Here is a 26,125-nt window from a genome sequence, read left to right as displayed (position 1 = left end):
CTGCTGGTGATGGTAGTGGTGATGTCAGTGTTATACAATGCAATTAAAACTCAAACACACTTTTTTTTTAAGATATCAGGATGTGCCTGTGATATATTTGATGTTGCTCCAAACGGCAAGATCACAACCTATGGGGAGACTCGGAGCAACATAGTTTCTGGCTGTTTTAATAGAGAGGTCCAAAAAATGAATAACTCCTATTTCTAAATCATTTTCAGGCTCACCTTTCATTTCAAGATAACAAGATAGGTAAATCTGACATTATTTCCATTTTACACATGGAGACAACAAGGAATCGAGATAGTTCAGTGATGTGACCAAAAGCAGGGCTGCCTGGTAGATAGCAAGTGAGATGGACTTACTATCTGATGGGGAGGGCACAGAAGGGAACCCTTCCCTGGCTGGGACATGGGACCAGAGAAAATTTAAGGTTCCATTCAGCTCTTGGGACCGATAATAATACCTAACACTTATATATCGCCTACTATGTGCCAAACGCTGTGCTAAGCACTTCACAATTCCATCTCATTCAGTCCTCACAGCAACCCTGAGAGGTGGGTGCTGAAACTGAAGCAGGCAGGTGAAGTGACTTGACCAGGGTCCCACAGCTAGTAAGTATCTGAGGCCAGATTTGAACTCAGGTTTTCCTGACTCCAAGTCCAGCATTCTACCTGCTGTACCAACTATGGTAAAACAGCATCCAGTGATAGAATGCTTTAAGGTTTACAATGAAGTATCTATGCCTTTTCTTCATATGATCCTTCTCCTGAGAAAGGCAAGACAAAAAGTAGCATTATCCCCATTTTATAGATGAGCAAACAGGCTTACACCGCTAATAGAGGAAGAAGCTGGGCCTCCAACAACAACAACAAAAAAAAAAACTTGTGTCTCCTTAACTTCCCCTGCACCACAAAAAAAAAAAAGCCCGTATGAATATATTAAAGCAACTAATAGCCAAGTAATAGTCAACCAGGAAACAGATACAAAGTTACTCCAGAAACCACCCAAAGCACTGAATTAAAATAATTTTAGGACTGGGCTGATATAACCTGTTTAGAAGAAACTCTTTAGATTTGGAAACATCCAATGGTGATTAAGGTGCACATATATATACATGCACATATACATATATACATACACACACACACACACACACACACACACACACACACACACACACACATATATATATATATATATATATGGTTATCCTCCTGCCTGAAGAGCCTTCACGGCAGCCCGGCTACAAAATTCTACCCTCCATTCGAAAGGATTCTCCCTCGTGCCACTGTGGATGCCCCAGTTAATTCCACCAAAGAGTGAGAGAAGAGGAGGGCTGAAGGACACACATAGACTCATCCGAAGAGACCAGTCATATAACGGAGACTCAAAAATGGGTCTTATTTTTTTCAACCAGCCTGGACATGGCCCAGCCCAATAGCATTTTGGACATAATCACGTTGGTCTATTGACTTGTAAAGGAAGAGACGTTTCAAACAGGATTCCAAAAGTTTATTCATACAAATAACATCTTTAAAAATTCATTTAAAAAATGTATAGCAAAGGGAAAACAAAAGGAATCGTGTACCAACTGGTAGCATTTGATAGACACTTACACAGTAAGAGGTATATGACATGTGGTCACAGAGAAAAGAGCCAGAGGACAAGCTGAGATTCCCAATACAAACACTGGAATGGAATGGTCAGAAGGGATTGCTTAACCGGGTCCCATGAGAGCAACACAACAAAGCCATCCTTCCTCCGGAGTCACTGCTCACCACGCAGGGGGCCGGCCCCTTTGTCATTAGATTATCACATCAGACTGTGGTTTTTTCCTTTGCTCTCCTATCTTGGAAGCCCTGGATGAGGAAGGGTCTTTTCACGGGAGAGAAGGCACATACACAAACAATAACCCTTAAAGCAAAAAATGTACAAACATGTATTTAACAAGTAATGCCAAAATAATGAGAGGTGACATGCTTTGGTGGAGAGGGCACTGGCCATGGATTCAGAAAGTCCTGTACTCAATCCTACCTCAGACACATACTAGCTGTGAGACCCTGGACAAGTCAGCTAACATTTCTGTACCTCAGTTTCCTCATCTGTAAAATGAGAGGGTTGGACCTGATAGCTTCCCAACCTCCTTCCAGTCCTAAATCTATAATTCTATGAACAAACTATGCCTGGCTTTGTGTAATAGAGGGGTTTCTGAAAAAGTGCACACATAATTATTGCTATAAATCCAATTCTGACCACACAAAAGGGAACTATTTACATGCTAACTAGTTCCTTTTAAAGGGAAAAACAACAATGACAATAACAACTTCAGATTTTCATATTTTCGTTTTGGCTACAACAGCATATACCTGAGACTGTTTTTCTCTACTCGCCATGAGAAAAACGTAGTTCATGGAGAACACCAGAGGGTTTGGGGGTGTTTTCTACCCTCCTTTGTCCATCAATGAGCTCTAAAGTTGTCCTGAATTCTGGACATCCATTGCAGAAATATGTCCCATCATATATTATCTTGCTTATAACAAGTTCATCTGTTTAGCACAGATGACAGAAGGCTTGTCAGTTCCACACCCACAGGTGACATTGGTCATTGCATCAAGACTCCACCAAAGAACTCTACTTTCTCATCTGGACTTCTTAAGACTGGCAAACTGCATTTAAAAAATGCAAAAAGCCTGGCTTTTGTTAACTACCTCCACTTACATAGATAACAAATCACATTTCCAAAACACTTGGAGGAGGACCAAGAGCTTCTCCCTCCACTATGACAGGGAAAATACTACTGATCCCCACCTTGTAAGACTGCAAAACTGAGGTTCAGAGTGGCGAAGGAATGTAGCCAAGGATGAAGAGCAGGGCTCCCACTCTGGTGGTCTCATTTCACAGCTTTCATGCTGCAGCAGAAAGAATGCTGGGCTTGCTTGCTCAGCCATTCGTGATCTACAGGACCTCAGGAAAAGTCATCTCACCTTTCCGGGCCTCGGTTTCCCCATCTGTAAAAGAGAACTAGAGGAGCCCCAAGAGAGCTCTATGCTATAATGACACTCCTCTATTTCTCCATTCCCTTCCACCCACTGCTGAATGCAGATACAATTTTGCCTCCAATTGAGTGGCACTCTGGTTTGATTGGACCATTCAGATTTCAAAATATTTAGTCCTGACATATCCATGGCACCCCAACATGGAACATCCACTTTTCACACACTTTTTTGAAGAGGACAAAAACAAAAAGCCTACAAAGTTACAACTGGCATTGCTGAGCATTATAAAGCCTTTCCTTTAAACATGGACCAATTCCTGGGGGAGGTTTTGTTCATAAAAAAAAGTTTTAAAATCTCATTTAAATTTTAAATTTCAATGACCATCTGGTTCATTTTGTAAATAAGGAAACTGAGACCCAGAGAGATCAGCAGAAGTCATACCATTCATCAAAGAAGCAACTAAGACTGTCAAAGCATAATTCGATCTATAATTAAACTTTTCCCTAATGAAGATGGGTTTCCCCTCTCCCAAAACTATTTTCCAATAGAAAACTATTCACCCACTCCCCCCCAAAATTCTAATAAACTAGGGCTCAGACAATGAAGGATTCTGACCAGGATACTGAGGTGAAGGGACTGAGAGTCCATGACATCAGTCCCAAATCACATTTCTAGAATCTACTAATGGCTGGCCCACTATGACCTCCTGGTACCATGTTCACTGGGGGGGGGGAAGGGGGAGAGTTATAATTTGGGCTAATGGATTTGGTTTTTCCTCAAACTTCCGTAATGACTGCTTTATAAAGGAGCAAGCTTGAAATTTAAAGGTTCACTGTACTGAGTCAATATACGTCAACATTACAACCACAAAATATTTTTTTCACTATTTTAAAGCAATTTTGAAGGGAGAGCCCAAACCTGTGATTTCACTGGTAGAGAAAGTGGTATGGAAATTGCCTCCACCAGTGCAGATCTGCCACTCATCTGCCACTTACAGTCTTGCAGCACTACATGGGACACTGACAGGTTAAATGACTTTCCCCTCTACAGCAGAGGCAGGCAGTGACCCCATGTCTTCCTGACCCCAAGGCCAGCTGGCCTGCCAGCCACCATAATACACTGCTTCTCATAAAGCACATTTATGAGATACAAAACATGAAAACTTAAAAAAGAGTCTCCTTCACCTAAATGCCTTCCCTCACAATTGGGGGGAAGGAGGAGGAGGAAAAGGAAAAGGGAGGTAAGAGTTGCTCTGTGAAGGCTCCTCCCTAGACCAACCTCCCCCAAACCTGAAAGGCATTTATCCTACTTCCCAGATACCTATTTTCTTTTTACTGAGTCTCATTAATTATGTCAACTAATTTGAATATATCTGAAAATAAAATTATATCAACAGTATAACAAGCTACATAAATTTCCTTTTGCATCCGAAAGTACAAACTGTTAACAATAATAATGATTATGGAAAACAAGATTAAAGGTGTGTTCATCTGGGGAAAAATCTACATAAACATTATTCATCTGACAACAAGCACTTGTAATGAATTCAATACTGCAAAATGATTCACAGTTTAGTAAAACTTGACATACAGAGTCTGAGTGGGGCCTCCCCCGTCCCAAATTCCAAAGCACATAGCCACAAGCAGTCACAGATGACTTACACTGAGCACAGTGGTATCATTCTAATGCTTGCAGTACATATAAAATCCCAAGATTATCAACAGTCACATAGGTTTTAAAAGTAGGAGACACGAGTATTGTCTTGAGGTTGGTTCCATTTGTGTAGAAGGTCTGTAAGGACTCGCCAGTGTCCACGTTCCACCACTATCAAAAGACAAAACAGAACGTTAGATGGAGTTAAGGGTCTAGACAGCAAGATGCAAAACCATAGAATTAGGGCGCTGGAAGGGGCCTCAGTGGCCGCCTAGCACGACCCATAATTACAATAAAGAGTCATGGCTCCTACGAGCTGTCATCTGCATCTCATCGCTCCTCCCCTCCCAAGCCCACTGAAACCCAACCCAACTGGAAGTAAGGGTCCCCTGATGAGGATGGGCTCATGTAGAAAGGGCAAATGAAGGACAGTGTGGGCTTAGGGCGGCCTGGTTCAAATCTTGACTCTGAAATTCAATCTCACAGTACCAGCCTCACTGGGTTGTTGTGAGTTCCAGGAAGTATGGATATAAAGCATTTTGTAAATGTTAATGTGCTATCTATCCAAAGGCCAGGTATTCTCATTATCTTATTTTTCCCATGTTTTAGAGAAAGTTCTGATGGAGCCGATTCAAAGATGACTGCTATGCTCTCATTATTCTCATCTATTTAATGCTCTTTAGACTCTTAAGACAGTAGATTAAATGCCTACTTTTTAAAACTTCAATAAAAGGGGCAGCCAGGTGGCACAGCAAGTAAGAGCACTAGCTCCAGTATCGGGATGACCTGGAGATCGAATCCCAAGCTCAGACACTTAGCACCCACCCAGAAACACCTGGCTGTGTAACCTTGAGCAAGTTACTTAACCCCAATTGCTTAAAAAAAAAAAAACTTCAATAAAAGTATCTGTATTATCTACCAGTCAGCCTCCCTGATTAACCACAGTGACTGCTACACAAAGCAATCCATCAAAATGCATGTATTAAGTGCCTACTGTGTGCCAGGCTTTGTGCTAGTCATAGGGTTACAAAGACAAGAATGAGATAATTCCTGCCCTTAAGGGGCTCAAAGAGACAAAAAAAAAAAAATGCAAAGTCATTTGCGGTGAAGGACTGGCAACTGGGGGAATCCAAAAAGACTTCAAGCAGGGGGGTCGTCTGTGATAGGGTGAGGTCAAGCAACAAGCCACTATAAAATGCCTACTATGTGCCAAGTACTGAGCTAAAGCCCTGCTGGGGACACAAAGAACATCAAAAGACTGTCTCTGTTCCCTTAGAGCTCAGGGTCTGATGAGGGAGACGACATGAAAACAATTATGGACACACAAGACAGAGACAGGGTACATAGCAGGAAATAAAGAAGCTGGCAATTCTAGAAGCGAGAGGTAAAGAGGCTCCCAGTCATGACGTTCTGGGGGAAGATCAGCAAGGGCAGACTGGCTGCGTTCTAGAGTATGTGAAAGTCTGGAGACACAGACTGGAGTAAGGCTGGGAAGGGGTCTTAATGCCAAGAAGAAGAGGAGACTAAGGAGCCACTAGAATTTATTAAGTAGGGGACAGATGTGGTCAAACCTGTACTTTAAACAAATCAATTTTTTGCAGCTGAATGGAGAATGGATTTGAAAAAAAAAAAAAGAGGTAGGAGATTAGGAGGCTATTGAAATAATCTAGGAGGAAAGGAGACCCTGAACTAAGGTGGCAGCCATGTAAGTTAGAAAAAAAGGGGATGGGAGAGAGAGAAAGGCAAGTAGAAAGCCAGGGAGGCAGTAAGAGAAGAGAAAACGGGGATGATATGATGGTATACTTAAAGAATACTAGAGAATCAACTAAAAAACAACTTGAAATAATTAACAACTTCAGCAAAGCTGCAGGATATAAAATAAACCCACATAATTCATCAGCGTTTCTATATATTACCAACAAAGTCTAGCAGCAAGAGATAGAGAAATTCCATTTTAAATAACTGCAGATAAATAAAATACTTGGGAGCCTACCTGCCAAGACAAACCCAGGAACTATATGAGCACAATTACAAAACACTTTTCACACAAATAAAGTCATATCTAAACAATTAGAGAAATATTAATTGCTCATGGGGAGTCCAAGCCAATATAATAAAAATGACAACTTTATCTAAATTAATTTACTTGCTCACTGCAATGCCAACCAAACTACCAAAAAATTATTTCACAAAGCTATGAAAAACTACTAACAAAGTTCATCTGGAAGAACAAAAGATCAAGAATATCAAAGAGATTAATGAAAAAAAAGTGAAGGAAGGTGGCCAAGCAATACCACAACTCAAACTATATTACAAAGCAGTAACCATCAAAACAATCTAACACTAGCTAAGAAATAGGTGAGGAGCAGTGAAACAAATTAGGTACGCAATATACAGTAGTAAATAACCATGGCAATCTAGTGTTTGATAAACCCAAAGACCCACACTTTTGGGATAGGAAATCACTATTTGATAAAAACTTCTAAAATTGGAAAAACTGGAAAAGAGTTTGGCAAAAACTAGTTAAAGACCAATAACTCATACCAAATAAGGTCAAAATGGGTATTAAGTTTTAGACAGAAAAGGTGATATAAACAAATTAGGAGAGCATGGAAAATTTTTACCTGTCAGTTCTATGGATAAGAGAAGAATGTATGACCAAACAAGAGAAAGAGAGCATTAGACGATGTAAAATGAATAATTTTGATTATATTAAACTAAAAAGGGTGTATGCAAGCAAAACCAAAGCAGCCAAGGTTAGAAGGAAAGCAGAAAGATGGGGGGGGGGGGATTATGGCAAGTTTCTCTGATAAAAGCTTTACTTCCCAAATACAGAGAAAATTTATAATAATACAAGTCACTCTCCAACTGAAAAATGGTCAAAGGATGTGAACAGGAAGTTTTCTGAATCAAAGCTATCTATATGTATCTGGAAAAATGTTCTAAATCACTGAATTAGAGAAATTATCAAATTAAAATTACAAAATAACAAATTAAATTAACAAATTAAAACAACTGTGAGATACCATCCCATATGTATCAGACTGGTTAATATTACAGAAAAGGAAAATGATAAATGTTGGAGGGGATATGAAAAAATTGGGACACTAATGCACTGTTGATGGAGTTGTGAACCAATCCAACCATTCTGGAGAGCTATTTGTAACTATGGTCAAAGGGATATAAAATTACGTATACCCTTTGAGGCTAAAATGTCACTACTAAGTCTGTATCCCAAAGTAAAAAAAGGAAAGGAACATATGTATTTACAAAAATATTTATACCAGCTTATTTTGTGGGGGTAAAGAATTGGAAATTGAGGGGATACCCATATGACTGTGATGAAAAACTATTATGCTATTAAGAAATGATTATCAGATTATTTTTGGAAAAACCTGAGATGACTTCTATGAACTGGTGTAGAGTGAAGTGAGAAGAACCAGGAAAACACTGTACACAGTAACAGCAATATTGTACAATCATCAGCTGTGAATGATTTTGCTATTCTCAGCAATACAATGATCTAAGACAATTCCAAAGGACTCATGAGGAAAAATGCTCTCCACCTTAAGAAAAAGAACAGATAGAGTCTGACTGCAGATCAAAGTAGACTTTTTTTTTAACTCTGGCCCATGTTTTCTCTCATAACACACCTAATATGGAAATATGCTTTGCATAATGGCATATGTGTAATCTATATCAAATTTCTTGTCTTTTCAAGAATGGAGGAAGGGAGCAAGAGTGGGAGAAAATTTGGAACTCAAAATTTTTTTAAATTTATATTAAAAAATTACCATGTAATTGAGAAAAAATAAAATATAATAAGAAAATGATTTTTTAATTTAAAAAAAAAAAGATTTACCATATGGAGACAGCCCTGCATAGTGGAGAGCTGAGGATCTGGGTTCCAGTTCCACCACTGACACAAAACAGACTGAGTGATCCTAGTCAAGTGCTTTTACCTCAGGCTACTCTCTGAGACTCAAGGTTACAGTGAGGGTAGCTGATCGATCTACCTGGAAATTTACATGATGTCAACATAAAAGGTATCAACAAAAATGAGTTTTTTCAAAGCTGCACTTCTTTGACTGTGACCATGCTTCTCCCTGCACTGGTCACAGTCAGGGTGGCCTGGGTGCCATTTCTACAGCCTAGTCTGGCCACACTGTGGGACCTTCTTTCTTCAGTGCTATCATGAGCACTGGGGAGTCGAGGGCTCCTGGCACCAAATTTATCTGCCTGACGTTCCATTTCACAGCCTCCATTCAGGAGCGAACAGGCTCCAAAGGCCTGTGTTCTCAGCCACCTCAGAAGCTGTTGCTTTTACTTTTAATTTGCTCCACCACTTTCAGACACATTCCTGAGGCTGTGTAAATGCAGCCGGCGTATTATCAGCAGCAGCAGTTCAACGGCACTGGTTGCTTTACCTTAAAAGGCCAGCTGACAAGGGATACCCAGGGATGGCCAAACAGCCCAGGTCAGAAGCAGAGCAGGCCAAGCTCCCATACTGGTCAGCAGAAGGACTGGGTCCATGAGTGGCTGCTACACTCTGCCTGGACCTAGACTGTTGGATCCCTACCACTTTATAGAAGCTTTTGTCTCTGACATGTCCACAGCAACAAGGAGGCTACTTGGTTTGTTGTACAGAGTTCTGAGGATTAGACCATTGACCTCCATAGTGCCCAGTAAGCCAGGCAAATTCTGATGGGGTATAGGGGAGGACAACATTTCTGTGATATTGTGCCAGAGAAACCCCCCGCCAAGGTAAAGTGAAAACAGTGCTCCTTTGACACTGGCTGACCCCCAAGTGCAGAATGCTCCCCCTCCTCACCTCCACCTCCCAAAGCTCAGCTCCAGCACTGCCTCTTACATGGGCCTGTCTCAACCACAAGAACCTTGAATTTTCTTGGTGCAGGTTTTGTATATGCCTATAAATGGACACATTATTATCCCCTGATAGAATATAATCTCCCTGAGGGAAGCCACTGTTTTGTGCTTAGCCACTAGCACAGTATGTGGTACATAGTAGGCACTTAATAAATGCTGACTGATTAACCACTCACTACCCAAGTGATCTTAATCACGTCACTTCCCCATCACGGTCTCATTTTCTATGAAATGTGAGTGTTGGGCTCAGTGTCTTCTGAGTCCTGTTAAGATCCTAAATATCAAATAAGGGATGGGAGTCTAATCAAGGGGTTCATCTCCTTCTCTGTGGCACAGTCTGGAGTGGCGAAGTCCTCACAACCACGCCTTCTGCCTACATACATGATTGAAAGAAATGCTACATTTCTGTTAGCCTTAGTGAGAAGAAGGGTGTCATTTCCTCACCATCTGAGTTCACAGATCCCTGCAGTCTGCTAGGGGTCTGTGTGCTCTAGGTTAAGAACTGCTGATCTTTGGAAAGAGAACAGGATTTGGAGTGAGAGCACCTGTGGTTCAGTCCTGGTTCTGTATCAGACAATCTGTGTGACATTGGTGCAGTCACCTCTGGCCTTCAGTTTCCTCCTATGTAAGATGAGAGGGTCAGCTGAGATGTTCTCCACAACTGTTCCTACCTCCAACATGACATCCCTGTGACCCAATCTCATTGAATCAGTATTTCTGGCCTCTCCAAAGTCTTAAAGACTGTCAGCATTGGGTCAGAGCTGGCCATTTACATTAAGATAAGTGTCTGGAGTGGGTAGTGAAAATGACAAGAAAAATTATTATTAAAGATAAAGGACTGAGAGACTGAGCAGTGAAGGGCCCTACCCAAAGTTATCTAGCCATGAAGTGGCTGAGGCAAGAGTCACACGCTACTCTTCCTGAGTCAGAGACTGGGAATGTAGTTCTGCAGGGGCACATGGTGGCCAGAGCACCAACTCTTCCTAAGGGGAACATCTGAACCCTGGGAATTGATTACAGAGGCGTTCCTGAATGGCTGGGTGGTAACGAAGATTTTTTTTTTTATAATTCAAAATATCTGTTTAAATGAGACCAAGAAGCTTATTTGGTCCAGCTGAAAGAGCAGAGCTTGGCATCTGAGGGCCTAACTTCCTCTACTTCTGAAGCCTCCTGCCAAGGTAACCCTGCCCCTCTTGAGGCCTCAGTTTCCTCATCTATAAAATGAGAGGCCTGGCCTTCTAGGTCCCTTCCAGCTCTAGATCTATGAAGCAATTCAATTCATGTCAACTGATTAAGAGCCCACAATGTACCAGGCACTGTGCTAAACACGAAGGATAAAGAGACAAAAACAGTCCTTGCCCTCCTACAAACTATGTAAAATCATCTCAAAATGAGTCCTTTGGGGGTACAAAGAAGCATACCCTAATTTACCTGGTGCATAAATGGAGATTTCCTATCTGATAAAACTCCAATTAATTAGAACTCAGGCAGAACCCTTAATGAACCAGGATTCTTTTCTAGACTTGGATTGTATGAGAAAAACAAAGAACAACCAATAATCCTAAGAATGAGTACAGTGGCTGACATCTATGAATATAGCCTCATCTGGGTCTTAAAGCTACCCTCTCACAAGTACAATCACCCTTGCCTTACAAACTGGGCAAACTGAAGCTACAAGAAAATTAACATCTTACCCAGGATCATACATGGAGGTGTCAGGGCTGAGCCTGGTGCCTGGAGCTCTTCCACCTGACTCCAAGCAAACCTCGAGCAGGGGGAAAAGCCCTGAACTAGAAGTATTACATTTGGGATCTGGGCCTAGGGCCTTCTGGTGGGGGGGCCAGACGCCCAGAAATGTGATCTAAAGTGCTCTCAGGAAGACCCTGGGCATTCCTCCCAGGACATTCCCAAACCTCGCCCTCTGCCACAAGGGACAGTGAGAACAACAGCAAAGACACTGACGTAACACCTCAAACCTGCCTCACAAAGCAATGATTGCTCCCATTTCAGAGATGAGCAGAAAGAGGAGAAGAAACCTGCCTGCAAGTTATCAGAGCTGGGGTTCAGATCCAAGTTTCTCTCATTATTCCAAGGCACGTGATCTATTCACTAGTGCACACTACCACTCTCCCTACTAGGCACAGTGGGCAGGACCATGTCAACACAGGCACTTTCTGGCCAGGCAATGGCCATGGCAGAGACACACAGACCCGCCAAGGGATGAGACCTTTATTCTCAGGAGCCCCAGATAACACCGTGACCCTGTTTCCACAGGTGGGGGGCTCCACTGGGTCTTACCAATCTGAACTACCATAAGGCACCCAAATGACCCACAGGGCTTAAAACTCCTAGCCTTGCTCTTCTTCTTTCAATATCCCTGGTATTACTAAGCAGGCCAGCTGTATGTGTGCACATGTGTGCAAGGTGCGGAGGACAGAACAGGGCATGTAGTCTCCAGCCCCTGATGCTGAACCCACTCTAATACCCCTCAGCCTGACCAATGAGTGGACAGGTCACCTCTCTGACAAGAGTGCCCCGTCACACACTCCCCAAGCCACAGTGCTGTCCCCACTCTACCGTGTATGCAGAAATGCTTATTTTGTTTGGTATTTGTTAAATTCAGAATAAACATTTAATGCCTATGACCTATGATATTAAATTTAAATTTAGAAAAAGACTCTAAAAGGTGCTCCAGTACCCAGGTGGTTCTGTGTTTAGCTGTACCAGAGGTATCACTGAGACAGGGAGCACCCAGGCAGTGAACTGAACCAATGTAGTTCAGCACCTGCTTTGTAACTGGTGAGTTTGAGAGAGTTGCCAACACACACTGAGAGGTTAAGTTAAATATGCCCAGGACCATAAAACTGGTATGTGGCAGGATTTGAACCCAAATCTCCACGTCCAAGACCAGCTTTCTCTCCACTACCCCTTGTTTACAGGAAAGCGATAATGGCACTTGACCTAGCTACCCACCTCACAGTCATTGTGGGGGCCCAATGAAACAAGCCCACAGCCCCTTCACGGACCAGTTCCCACCTTTCTCATGCTCAGAATGGCCTTACCTTCAGATAGCCCCCGGCCGACACAAGCATTCTGCTATCAGGAGAGAAGCGGAGGTCAGTCACCCAGCCCACATAGGTTGCCTCTCCTTTCTCCACAGTCACAGGAACACAGGAATGAAGCTGCTCACCAGTGGAGACGTTCCATATCTACACACACACAAACATACACACACAAGAGGAAGGGCATCAGCAGCAGCAGTCAGAACCAAACCTCCTTCTATGGCAGAGCTGGAGGCGGCCTCCCCTTCCCTGGACCTTCTATTCTGGAGGTAGCTTCTCCAAACCACAGCACCAGGGACGCAAGAAAGAAAAGCAATAAAACTCAACTTTTCCTGTACAAGATGTGCAGACACACCACAAACTTTGCACAGAAACAGAAAGAAAACCCCACCCAGAATCATATCCCAGCAGCCATACACAATCCTCCATCTCCCACCTCCATGCCTTTGCTGCTGACTGTGCCTCAGGCCTCAAACACCCTCCTTTCTTACCTCTGCCTCTCAGAGAAGAATCCCAGGATTTCCCTAAGATTCTAGGCAAGCATTATCTTCTCTATCTCCTCTGATGCTGGTGCCTTCCCACAAAATTTACCTGGATTTAATTTGTCTCTAACTTGCATAAGGTAGCTGTGGCAAAATGGATGGAGAAGTAACCTCATGGGTTCAAGACCCACTTCTGACAGACTGACTCCCTGTGTAATTATCTATGTCTATACACACACAGATGTATACAGACTGTGTACATGTAGTACATGAGATATGTAGTATCTGTGTCATATACACTTACATGTAGAAATGCAATCTCCCCGTGATTTCTGTTACAGGGAGCTCCTGCCGGTCAGGGCCCTAAGAAGGCAAGGCACTTGCCCAGGGTCACATGCCAGCTATGGGTCAGAGGTAAGACTTAAACCCAGGCCTCTCTGGTTCTGTCTCCACTGTGCCATGCCCCAGCTGAAGCCCTTTCATATATGAATACTACCCTCTACACCCAAGTTTACATCAGCAGGTGCCACCAAAGAACCACCCAAGAATGGCACAGAGTGGCAGCAACTTTATCCAGCACTGACTATGTGCCAGAATTGAACTAAGTAATCAGTACAGTGAGAGGAGAGAGAGGCGGTGCCGGCTCTCACTGAGTGAGGCCACGCAGATAGGACGGTTCATCTGCAGGTCTCAGGCAGCAGTAGCATGGCAGATGGCAATGCCAGGGAAGCTGGAGGGCACAGTGTCAAGGCACAGAAAGACTAGCAAGAGAATTGGTTGGAAAAGGTCAGTACTCTGATCATGTGGCAACAGCAAGAAATACAGATGGCCAACCCCCCGCTGCCCTGGTACCATGGCCCTATCTTTAGTCTGGTCAGGCGGCTGGTTTTTTATCACCAGGTCTGTTTCACCCAGACTGGAATTGCTGCAGCCACCACTCATGGGCCCAACCCCACTGCTAGCCCACTCAGCACAGAACCATGGATTGCTCCATTTCTGACCCAGGCTTCCTGACCCCTCCTTAAGCAGCCTGGTGGTCCCCCACCACATCAGCACTGCCTTAGTGATAACACCCAACTGTCACAGCTCCCCACAGCTCACAACTGCCAAGCTCAAGAGAATGACCTCCAGCCTCCCCCTCCCCAGAAGCAGGTGTGTACCCTGACATCTGACACGTGGCCAATGTCAAAGGTCCTAAGGAAAGTTTCCATCACATCTCACAGTGATTCACACATGGCACATACACATAGTCTTAGCAGAGTCCAAAGGGCCCTTAACTCCTAAGTAAAACTGGTTTGAGAGACACATGTACTTCCTGAACTACAGGGAAATGAGAGCCATCTAGATGCAAGCACACCTATCCTGTACCTCCCCAAACCTTGCATGTTCAACATCTGAAATGCTCATCTCTCCTCCACTGATGAACAAACTGGGCAGAGGAACAGACCCTGGAGAGAGGACAATACCTCGCGCCACCTGCTTCAGGCTCAAAGGATTCACAATGACTGGGCTGGCTTGCTTGCTTTCTTCTCTAAAAGTGTTCATTAGTCATTTGAGGAGAAGACAAAGGAACATTTTAAAGAATTATTTTCCCCTCTCATTCTGCCAATATAAACTTAGTCCAGTCACCTTTAGAGGGAGGATGACCCCTCCAAGCTCCTACTACCAAGGTTCTAAGACAGAAAGCAACAGTGAATGACTGGGCCTGCCCCACCCAGCCCAAGGAAGAGCTTAGCCCTGATGGCAAAGGGATCCTCCCCTGACATGGGGGGAGGCTGTCGTGCACAGACCCTTTCAGACCAAACAGACATGACCAAAGCCAGCTCAAGAGCCTGGGGAAGGGGTCAGGAGGGGGCTAACCCCTCAGACAACAAGCAAGAGAAGCAGCAGGAGTACGGCGCTGTAAGCCGCACCCTGATTTCCCCATTGTCATCTCCCGTCGCCAGCAGGGTGCTGTCCCCAGAGAAGACGGAGCATCGTACACAGCCTTCATGACCCCGCAGCTCATGAAGAGGGGACTGGCTCTCAAAGCTCCAAATCTAGGGAAAGAAAAAAAAGTTTTTAAGAAAGTAGATAGCATAAGCAGTGGAAAAACTGTTTAGACTACCCAACCCAGGAATTGCCATCTGTTTTAGGAAATGCATCAGAATAATAACTGACACAGAAAAAAATAACCAACTCAGGATTAAGGGCCTCAGGAAATATGTATTTTAATCCCAGTAGATATACAAAAAAACTGATTTTATCATTGTGAGGGAACTCCCTCCATCAAAGAAAACCATAATCCAGCTATCATTCATAGATAAGTCCTGGGAAGCAACCTGGACTCAAGATGTAAAATGCCTCCTGTCAGAGGTGGGATTGGAACTCAGGTCTTTCAGCACTTGGTGCACTGCTGCCTAAGTGAGACATGCAAATTCCAATTCACCAAAATACCTTTGCAGTCTTGTCAGCAGAGGTAGATGAAAACTTGGTGCCATCAGGAGAAACATCACAGGATAAAACTGTGCTTCGGTGGCACACAAAGTCCTTCTCTACTTTGCCAGTAAGGATATTCCAAACCTTTAAAAAAAATTAAAAAGGGGGGGTGGTAAATGTGGCAAAAACGCTCTGAATCCACGAGCCCACTCAGGAACAAAAGAGATCATTTCAGCCATCATTACAGCAAGCTGTGATTTTTTTCCACTCTGTTAATCTAAAGAACTAGAAGCCAACAGAGCTAAGAAACAACAGGAATGACCAATCCCTGTTCAAACCTTCTTGCAGCCTGGAGGGCCCTGAAGAGCTAAAGGAAGAAGGAAAGGACACCAAGGGAAGTGCCGGATGTGGGAGACAGCAGCCCTGCAGAGAGGCTTCTCAACACCATAAACATTCAGGTCTCTCTGACTTAATCAATGCAGTTTCTACAAAGTAAGCCAGGTGACCAGCGAGTATGCCAACAGTAACCACGGCCACCCAAGCTTCCAGTCACCTTCACCGTGCCATCAAATGACCAGGTCAATAACCGTGAATTCCGCAGGAGCCGAAAGTCCTTCACAGGCTCTTGGTGTGCTGTGAGAAACACAAACTCCTCTGAATGCCAGTTCCACACCTGCAGGACAAGGGGAGAAAGTCATCTATTACGAACCCTGCTTGAATGTACAGACCTCTCTGCCTCCTGACAGAGAAATGTGCTTTCCCATGTGCACAGGCCTCATGGTAGAGTGGACAGAGGTAAATGTTCTGTTGGGAAGATGTGAGTTCAGATATGCCTCAGACACTTAAAAGCAACATTCCAAAAGCAAGGCTCTGCTCCTTTCATGCCCCTGCTCAAAAAGCTCTAGGAGCTCTCCAGTGCCTCTAGAATCCAAGATAAAACTCTTTGGTATTTAAAATCCTTTGTGGATCTGACTCTAGCCCACCTTCCCAGGCCTGTACTGGGAATGTAAATTTTTAAGATCTTCCCTGCCCCTAGGCTAAAGTGCACCTGGAGCCTGAGGTGGGAGGCTTGTTTTTCAGTAGATACTTCTTGATTGGCCAGTGGGTCCAGAAGGTTGTTACATTCTCTGAGCCAGGAGAAGGCTATATAAACCCTGATTTGAGGCTTTGTTTTGGGGCTCACTTTGAGAAGTGTTCTGTGATTTGATCAGATGAAACTCTGAGAAGCCATTGTTGAGAGCCCCCCAGCTTTGAAAAACCCAGATGTTGATTTGGTATGGATGTAATGGTTGGACAGTTTGGAAACCTGTCTACTTGATCTGTCTGTCTTGATAATTCTGTCTGTATACTCTGAAGTTCAGGGTGCTGACCTTTTTCCCCTGAACTAGGTAAATGATACATATTTGACTGATTAAAGTAAGCTTGTTAACCCATTTTGAGTTGCTTTCCTTTATCAAAGCAGATCTAAGAACCTGTGTTGGCAGACACCCTGGGGATGCTGGGGTGCTTGCTGCTACAAGGCCTATTGCACATCACTCCTCTTCACACACTCTGAGATCCAGCTCTACAAGTCTCCTTGCTGTTCCTTATATCCCATCTCCAGCCTCTGCACATTTGCATGCCTTGGATGCCCTCCCTCCTCACATCTGCCTCTCAGAGCCCTTCCTTTCCTTCAAGGCTCAGCTTACGCCTCAAGGCCTCCATGACTCCCTCTCTGATACCTACTCCCCAGCTCTTCATCCCAAATCTCCATCCCAAATCTCCATCCCAAATCTACTTTATGTGTGTCCTATACATACACTGTATATGCTTAGATGTGGATGTGGTGTCTCCCTTGATGGAACATAAGCCCCTGGAGGGCAGGGACTATCTGGGTTTCACCTTTGACTCCCCAGTGCCTGACACACAGCAGGTACTTAATAAACATTCAACAACTAAGTTCTGTGGTGGAAATAATACAAATTACTTATCCAGGTTCCTGAACTACAAAAATCTTTGCAAAACCACAGGTGTTGGGGCAGCCAGGTAGCACAGCAAGTAAGAGCACCATTTCCAGTGTCAGGATGACCTGGGGATCAAATCTGGGCTCAGATACTTAGCACCACACCCAGAAATAACTGGCCATGTAACCTTGAGCAAGTTACTTAACCCCCATTGCTTAAAAAAAAAAAACCCACAGGTGTTAAATTAACTGAAAACCCCTAGTGTTCTGGACTGGTCAGCTGACCCCCACACAAAGGTGAAGGAAAAAAAGATTCCATTCAACAAGCATTTATTAAGGTCTTGTTATGTACCAAGCACTGGTGATAGAAAGACACCATCATGATCATCATCACTGTTATTATTATTTTATGCACAAGCAGACAAGTTTGCAAACAAGAAGGATAAAGTTGGGGGAGCGACTGACACTTGAACCTCATTCTCATCTGAACTGACTAGAAAAACACAAACACACACACATACAGTTGGATACAGAAACAGATTTCATTCAACAGGGAAATAGGAGGGGAAGGGAGATAGGGAATCAGAAGGAAGGTAGATTAAATGAGGGATTAGTCCTAAGTAAAAAAAAAAAACTCCAACAATGTACAAAAATATTTAGTTCTTTTTGAAGTGGCAAAGAATGGGACTCTGAAGGGGTACATATACCATAAACTTGGAAATGGATAAACAAATTATGGTATATAAATGTGATGGAATACTATTGTTTCAATATTAGCAAATGACCTACCAGAATTCCAGAAGACTAATGATGAAACATGCTATCCCCTCCTGATAGAGAAGTGAAAGGACCTCAAGCACTCTACAACCATCTATAAAAAGAGTTTTCAATTCTTTTTTTTAACTCTTGCTTCATCTCTCCCAGGAATTCTGGTTGGGTTTGTGCTCAAGCTGTGTTTTACTCTGAGGCTTTGCTTGTAGATGTTTTGAAGTCATTCTCTTATGGATAGGTATCTTGAGCATCCCTGACATAAAAATAGCTCATTATGGTATGGCTCTTTTTTTGTTTTCTTCTTCTTCCAGCCAAATTCCTGAGTTCAGACTTGAAGTTAGAGCTGGCACTTCTGGAAGGAAGGTCTGAGCTGTTTTCTAGGGGTTTAGAATGATGTGTTATTTCAGGATCTCAGGGACAGCTCAGGCTGAGGACCTACAAGTTTTCAGTGTTCCCAAAGTGGTCTGATTCAGGGCAAAGTCTGTTATCCCCCTTGGTTTGAGCATTGCAAGATTCTGACCTTGGCATAGGTCTGTGAAAGAAAGCTATGGCAGGACTCTACCCCTTTTGGACACCTGGAAGCCATCTGCTGGCTTCAAGCTGTGAAATTGTGGACTCCCCTACAGTCTGGGATTCCTGCTTCCATTATTTCTCTCAATGGGGGCTAGGTGCTGGAAGTGAGACCCTGTTCTAAGACTGGGGTCTGAATCACACTGCTACTGCTGCTGCTGCCTTGTGAACTTTTTACTTTCTCCATACACCAGCCAGGGTCTCCCCATCAGGGAATGCCACCCCCCACATACAGGTCCCCTTCTCAATACACCATGGATCTGTGACTCAGAACAGAGTAGTAGGCAAGAGACTTGCCAATTCAGCCCTGTCCTCATCTCCATGCCCTTTGTAGGTCTATAAAGCTCCAGGTGTGTCTTTCTGTGCCTAGTTGGGTTGGACAAAGAAATTATTGTGACTTTTTGTGGATTTCTCCATCAGGATTCAGTCTGGTGTATTTTCTAGATTCTAAGGAGGAATTTTTGAAGTAGAGCACATCACATAGCTTCCTAACACTCTTCTATCTTGGCTCCACTTTTTTTTCAGTCTTTAAACAATTCTCTTTGTTATATGGAATGGCTGGGGCTGGGTGAGGGGGGGAAAGATGAGGGATGCTGGAGATAATCATGAAGATGTAAAAAACAGAAAATATCAATGAAAACTTTTTTTTAATTACAGAAGTTTGGTTTCATATAAATTCCTCACTTTGCTTTTCGGTTTTCTTTCTGTACCAGAATGATCACATTTGTTAATGACTGTGCAGGTAACAGGGCTAGAGACTGGACTTGTGATTTTACTGGCACTGGCTACTCCCAGAGGAGCAAATTGCCTCTTCCCAAAGCAAATTCACATTCATTTTAATGGAGAATTTGCGATTACAAATTTGAGCTTTAATATACTTTAATATGTTAAATATATTAATTTTATATAAAATGCTATTTTGAAATATATTAAAGCTCAAATGTGGGGAGGCCAGGTGGCGCAGTGAGTAAGAGCACTGGCCCCGGAGTTGGGAGACCCAGGATCGGTTCCAGCCTCAGATACTTAGCATCCACACAAAATAACTGGCTGTGTAATTTTGAGCAAGTTACTTAACCCCAATTGCTTTAAAAAAAAAAAGTGGGATCCTTAATATATTTTAAAATGAAACTGGGCAGCTGGATGGTGGAGCAGAGTAGCGCTTCTTAAAACCGTGAAAAATTTGGCAACAGCAAAAGGTTTCTGAACACACAACAGCTAAAAATTAATTAAAAATCAAACACATAATGAATCTGAGGTGTTTGTGGCAGCGTTTGCCTGCACTGCATCATGCAACTTCACTGCAGCCTTGGTTCTGAACACAAAGTGTTCACACTTTGCACTGCGTGTGTCCTCAGGCCATGCAAAGCCTACAAACGTTGACAGTGCAAAAAGTTTAAGAAGCCCTGGAATAGAGCACTGGGCCTGGAGACAAGGAGACCTGAGTTCAAATCCAGCCTAACACACTTACTGTGTGTCCCTGGGCAAGTTGCTTAACTGTTTGCCTCAGTTTCCTCATCCATAAAATAAGCTGGAAAAAGAAATGGCAAAGTATTACAGTATCTTTGCAAAGAAAATCCCAAAAAGGATCATAAAGAGTTAGACATGACTGAAAAGACTGAACAACAACAAAAATAAAATAAATCAAATAATTTGATTATTCTGTTTATTGTCAATAATTTTTTTAATCAAAATAAATCAGTCATAAATTAGAATTGCCCAAAAAGATGAGAAAGGCAGTGGTTTTGCCCAGGTCATACAGCCAGTTGGTGTCAGATGTAGCATCTGAAGCTGAGTTTTCCTGGCTCTGAGACCTCTCATCTACTATATCATGCGGCTTCTCATTAAAATATTTTTAGAAACCAGCATTCTCTTCATCTACGGCCCAGGTGGAAACTCTGACCATTCTAGCTTTACACCAACACTCACTGAAACTGACCTCAGCCTTGTGAGATCTAAGTGTTGTGATCAGGTCAGGAGGGCTTCTTTAACTCTACAGGACAACTTTCCTTCCTTTCACTCACTCCTCATTAAGTTACATTTTAAAAATCTCAGAAAGGCCATTTTTCAGATACCTTAAGCAAGAATTTTATGATAAGGATCTTCACTTCTGGGAACATTCCTCACTTAAAAAGAGCCTGAGCAGGGGAAAGCGGGGGCGCTTCTAAGAGAGAATCAGCAGGACCACTAGAGGGCTTCATTCTGGCTGGGAGACCTTGAACTTCAAGCTGCTTATAAAACTCTAACTTTCCCTTCCTGCAGGAAAGACAGGCAGACAGCTGCCTGGCAAGGCTTCGTTCCTATTTGTGGTCTAGTTTTACCCATTTCAAAGAGATTCATGGGAGAAGAGAGGTAAGCATGTGCTGAGCTCAGGCTCAAATGCCTTGGTCTAGATATCAACACACCTGGGGGCCACATTAGTTAGCCATACTCCATATGGAAGCAAAATTCTCCCATCGTATCTATTCTCTTAATAGATCCTACAAAAAAATTTTAAAAGATTTCATTTGTGACTTTGGGGGAAAATGGGAAAGGGGTATGATTTAGGTTTTTTTTTTAAGATTCTAAGTAGCTGAAGTTAAAAAGGAAACCAAAATATTTTATTAAAATATATGAAAGTTCAAATTCTGGACCCCAAATTCTTCATAAAAATTAGTCTTTCTAGAGTTGTGAGGATCATACACCCCAAATGTGATCATTTTATTCTTCAAAGAAATAATGACAGTATCTTTCCTTTGTTGTTTAGTCATTTTTCAATTGTTTCTTTCTCTTTGTGACCTCATCTGGGGCTCTCTGAGCAAGGATATTGGGTCTGTTTCTTCCTCCAGCTCACTGTACAGAGGAGGAAACTGAGACAAACAGGGTTAAGTGTCTTTCCCAGGGTCACATAGCTAGTAAGTGTCTGAAGCTGGATCTGAACCCACAAAGATGAGTCTTCCTGTCTCCAGGCCCCAGTGCTCTGTGTACTTTGGCCCGACCTTGCTGCCCTATCTCACCTTTACAGAGGACTTTAAGGCTTACAAAATGCTTTTCCTCACAACTACTCCATGAAGCAAACAGTCCAAATACAAATAAGGACAATATTTCCCATTCTGCAGAAGAGGAAACTGAGGCTCAGAGAGGTCTTGTGGCTTGAGTTAAATACTGCATCAGTATTTGTACCCAAGACATTATTGCACTTTGCTCCTTTGGGATGACATTAGGGAACAGACCTGTTGTTTCACTCCCAGGCAAGGAAATTCCCTGAACTGATTCAAGCAACTCAGTCTTAGAACAGGGGCTCTTAACCTGGAGCTGAAGCTCACAGAAGCATGGATTTGGAGGGGGAATGGACTTTGGTGACCCTCTCTCATTTTACAGACTAGGAAACTGAGGCCCTTGAAAATTAAATGACTCATCCCAGGTCACCCAGGGAAAGAACTAAGATGCCCTGACCCTAAAATTATTTGTACCACACTGTCTGCCCAAGCTCCATTCAATTAAAAATTAATATTACATTAGTAGATGAGCAAAGTTGACCAAAAAGGACTATGACAAATGCTGGAGGGGATAGAGGAGAATGGGCCCATTCATATCTGGTTGGTGGATCTGTGTTCTGGTTCAGCCATTCTGAAAAGTGGCATTGAACTTTGCCCCCAAAATATTACTACACTGTCCATACACTCTGACTCACAAGCACCACTACTAAGCCTACACCCAAAGACATCCAAGAAAGGAAAAACAGTTTATGTGTAAAAATATCTCTAGCAGCTCTTTCTGTATTGGCAAAGAACTAGAAACTAAGAGGATCCCATCATTTGGGGGATGGCTAAACAAATCATGATGAATGTAACTGAACACTGTTCTGCTATAAGAAATGATGAAGGAAACAGTTTCAGTCTTGGAAGACTTGGAAGACTCCAGGGGAGCCATGATGAAGTTTGCAGCCAGCTTCCTGCCAAGAAGGAATGGACTCAGGGTGTAAAATGAGATAAGAGTTTAAGACATGGCAAATGCAGGAATTATGACACCACATATTTGTTAAAAGGGTTTTGTTTTTCTCCTCCCCCCCCAGTAGAGAATGAAGGATTTAGAAGAGATTTTTCTTCATTTTTAAAATAATGTAATTTTTAAATTTATTAAACTTATTTATATATAAAATATAAAGTATTTTAATTTATAAATGAATTTAATTTAATAAAAAATCTTTGTTAGAATTAACATAAGGTCCTAGAGTCAGAAGAAGTTCAGAGAACATCTTGTTTCTCTCATTTTACAGTTAAGGACATCGAGGTCCAGGGGGTAGTCAAGATGGCAGAGTAGAAGCATGACTTCCGAGCAGCTCCGGCTTCCACCTTCCCCAGTCAATGTAAAAAGGGGACTCTGAACAAACTTTGGAGCTGCAGAACCCACAAAATGACACAGAGAAGCTAACCTCCCACTGACGATAGCCTGGCAGGCCGGCAGGAATCAGTCAGCTTGGTGCTCTGGGAGCCCAGCCCAGCCCCACTCTGAGGTTTTAGCCCCAGGATGGGCCTGACCAGCCTCCAGCCAGAGGGACTCCAGATCACCAGCAGCTGTGGCCGTTTCCAGAATTATCAACACATAGATGCAAAGGACAAAGTGAGAGGTCAGTGCGGTCTGGACTTTGGGACCCAGTAAGTGGGAGTGCCTTGGCTTTTGCCCCCAAGGAGAGAAGCCCCTGAGCCACCGGCACAGCCAGCCAACGCCATGTGGCAGCTTCAGCTCCTGGTGTGCAGACTGTGGGGGGACCAAGCAACCAGTCTGAGGGGTAATTGCTCTTGCTTTAACCTGCTTGGATCTGGACTGCAGTCTACGGTGGAGGTCCTGGGGCACGTGTCCAGCTTGCCAGAGCATGTGAAGGCCCCAGAGAGGGCACCCATCTAATACCTCTGGCAGCTGAGAAAACCCCAGCATTTGGGATGAAAGCTCCCCTGTCCAGTGGCAGAGTCCTACTGTGGCAAAAAGCCCAGGGGTCAAGTGACTGAGGGGCCACACGATCAGACAAAGGAAACAAGCAGACAGAAGATTCCAACATTAGACTCCTATTTTGGGGACAAAAAGGAGCAAAGCATGGAACAGGAGGAAGACAGTGAAGTCAGAACTCCTGCACCAAAAGCTTCAAAGGAAAATACAAGCTGGTTACAGGCCTTAGAGGACCTTAAGAAGCAGATAAGAGAAGTGGAGGAAAAACTGGAAAGAGAAATGAGAACGATGCAAGAAAATTACGAAATGAGAGTCAACAGCCTGACTGAGGAAAATCACACCTTAAAAAATAGACTAACTCAAATGGCAAAAAAGGCTCAAAAAGGCAATGAGGAGACGAATGCCTTAAAAAAAAAAAGAAGTTGCCAGATGGAAAAAGAATCTCAAATTCTCTGAGGAGAATCATTGCTTCAGAATTAGACTGGAGCAAATGGAAGCTAATGACTTTATGAGAAATCAAGATGCTGTTAAACAGATCCAAACAAATGAAAGAATAGAAGGCAATGTGAAATATCTCATGGGAAAAACCACTGACCTGGAAAATAGATCCAGGAGAGATGATTTAAAAATTATTGGACTACCTGAAAGCCATGATCAAAGTGATAACCTAGAAATCATCCCCCAGGAAGTTCTCAAAGAAAACTGCCCTGAAGTTTTAGAACCAGAGGGCAAAATAGAGATTGAAAGAATCCACCCATCACCTCCTAAAAAAAGATCCCCAAAAGAAAACTCCTAGGAATATTATAGCCAGGCTCTGGAATTCCCAGATTAAGGAGAGAATATTATAAGCAGCCAGGAAGAAACAATTTTAATACTGTGGAAACACAATCAGGATAACCCAGGATCTGGCAGCTTCTACACTGACGGATCGAAGGGCTTGGAATATGATATTCCGGAGGTCAAAGGAGCTGGGATTCAAACCAAGAATCACCTACCCAGCAAAACTGAGTATCGTGTTTCAGGGGACAATATGGTCATTCAGTGAAATATAGGACTTTCAAGCATTCTTGATGAAAAAACCAGAATTGAATAGAAAATTTGACATTCAGATACAAGAAGCAAGAGAAGCTTTGTGAAGGTAAACAGGGAAAAGAAATTATAAGGAACTTATCAAAGTAGAACTATTAACATTCCTACATGGAAAAACAATAATTGTAACTGATTAAACTTTTTTCAGTATGAAAATAGTTGAAGGGAATAGAAATATATATATGAGGGTATATGAGCATATGAATACATATGTGAATGTGTGTATATATGTTTACAGGTATACATAGATAGAGGGCACAGGACCAATTTAACAGGAAGGGATGATACTTAAAAGGTGAACTTAAGAGGTGAGAGAGGAATATAATGAGAGGAGATGGGAAGAGACAGAATGGGGTAAACTATCTCATAAAGAAGAGGCAAGGGAAAATGGTTACAACGGAGGGGAAGAACAAGGAGGCAAAAGGGAATGGGTCAACCTTATTCTCATTGAATTTGGCTTGGGGAGGGAATGAAATACACACTAAATAGGGTATCTCACCCTACAGGAAAGTAAGGGGGAAGGGGATCAGAAGGGGGATGATGGAAGGGAGGGCAGGCTGGCGGGGGAGGGAAGTTGGAAGCACCCACTTTTGAAAAGGGATGGGATCAAAGTTGAGAATAGAACAAGTGGGAGGTGGGATATGAGGGAGGGAAATATAGTCAGTCTTTTACAATATACCTACTATGTTAATGTTTTGCATTAGCCACACATGTACAACCTATACTGAACTGCTTATCTTCCCAGTAAGGGTGGATGACAAGGGAGGAAGGGAATGAATCTTTAATTCCGTTTTAAAATCAAATGTTTAAATATATATGTATATATATATGCTATTATTAATACTATTTTACATGTAATTGGGAAATAAGATATACAGGCACTGGGGCATAGAGATCCACCATGCCCTACTGGAAAAGTCGAAAGGGGTATGGGAAAAAATATGAGAGAGAGCAAATTGGAGGAGGGGATATCCTGTGAGACTGCTATTTTGGGGCGGTGGGTAGGGGGAAAATGGGGAGAAAATTTGTAACTCAAAATCTGGTGGAAATGAATGATGTAAATCAGAAGTTAATAAAGCATTTGAAAAATGGAAAAAAAAAAAAAAAGAACATCGAGGTCCACTTTCAGTATTCAAACCTGAGTTCTCTGACTCCAAAACCAGAGCTCTTTACATTGCAGATGTCCACCTGATTAGCCAGAAAACATATGTGGCCACTTAAGAGGATGAAAAAAAGGGATCATTCCAGACTCATCACTGGGTCCCTCCAGTGAGCAGCATGGCCCCTTCTGTAGAGGTCAGCCTGGCTGGAAGAGCCTGCCCTCCAATTCAT

The 26,125-nt window shown here is 42.9% G+C and overlaps 1 protein-coding gene across 1 annotated transcript in view; it reads right to left on the bottom strand.

Moving 5' to 3' along the window:
• Positions 1-1,497: 1,497 nt before the first annotated feature.
• APAF1 (apoptotic peptidase activating factor 1) overlaps positions 1,498-26,125 on the bottom strand; it is a 104,175-nt gene continuing 79,547 nt past the window's right edge. Inside the window, exons 22-26 of the mRNA XM_069095070.1 lie at positions 16,052-16,171; positions 15,517-15,642; positions 14,994-15,119; positions 12,599-12,745; positions 1,498-4,820 (exon numbers count right to left, since the gene is read on the bottom strand). Coding sequence (XP_068951171.1) covers positions 4,674-4,820; positions 12,599-12,745; positions 14,994-15,119; positions 15,517-15,642; positions 16,052-16,171 — 666 coding nt within the window. The 3' untranslated portion in view covers positions 1,498-4,673. The remainder of the gene's footprint in view (positions 4,821-12,598; positions 12,746-14,993; positions 15,120-15,516; positions 15,643-16,051; positions 16,172-26,125) is intronic.

The sequence above is a fragment of the Petaurus breviceps genome, unplaced genomic scaffold, assembly GCF_028583685.1.
Source record: "Petaurus breviceps papuanus isolate PSGF00001 unplaced genomic scaffold, PetGlider_PUasm1.0 225, whole genome shotgun sequence".
In the NCBI taxonomy this organism is placed as follows: Eukaryota; Metazoa; Chordata; class Mammalia; order Diprotodontia; family Petauridae; genus Petaurus; species Petaurus breviceps.
The sequence above is the reverse complement of the archived record's forward strand: the minus strand, read 5'-3'. Positions and strand labels throughout refer to the sequence as shown.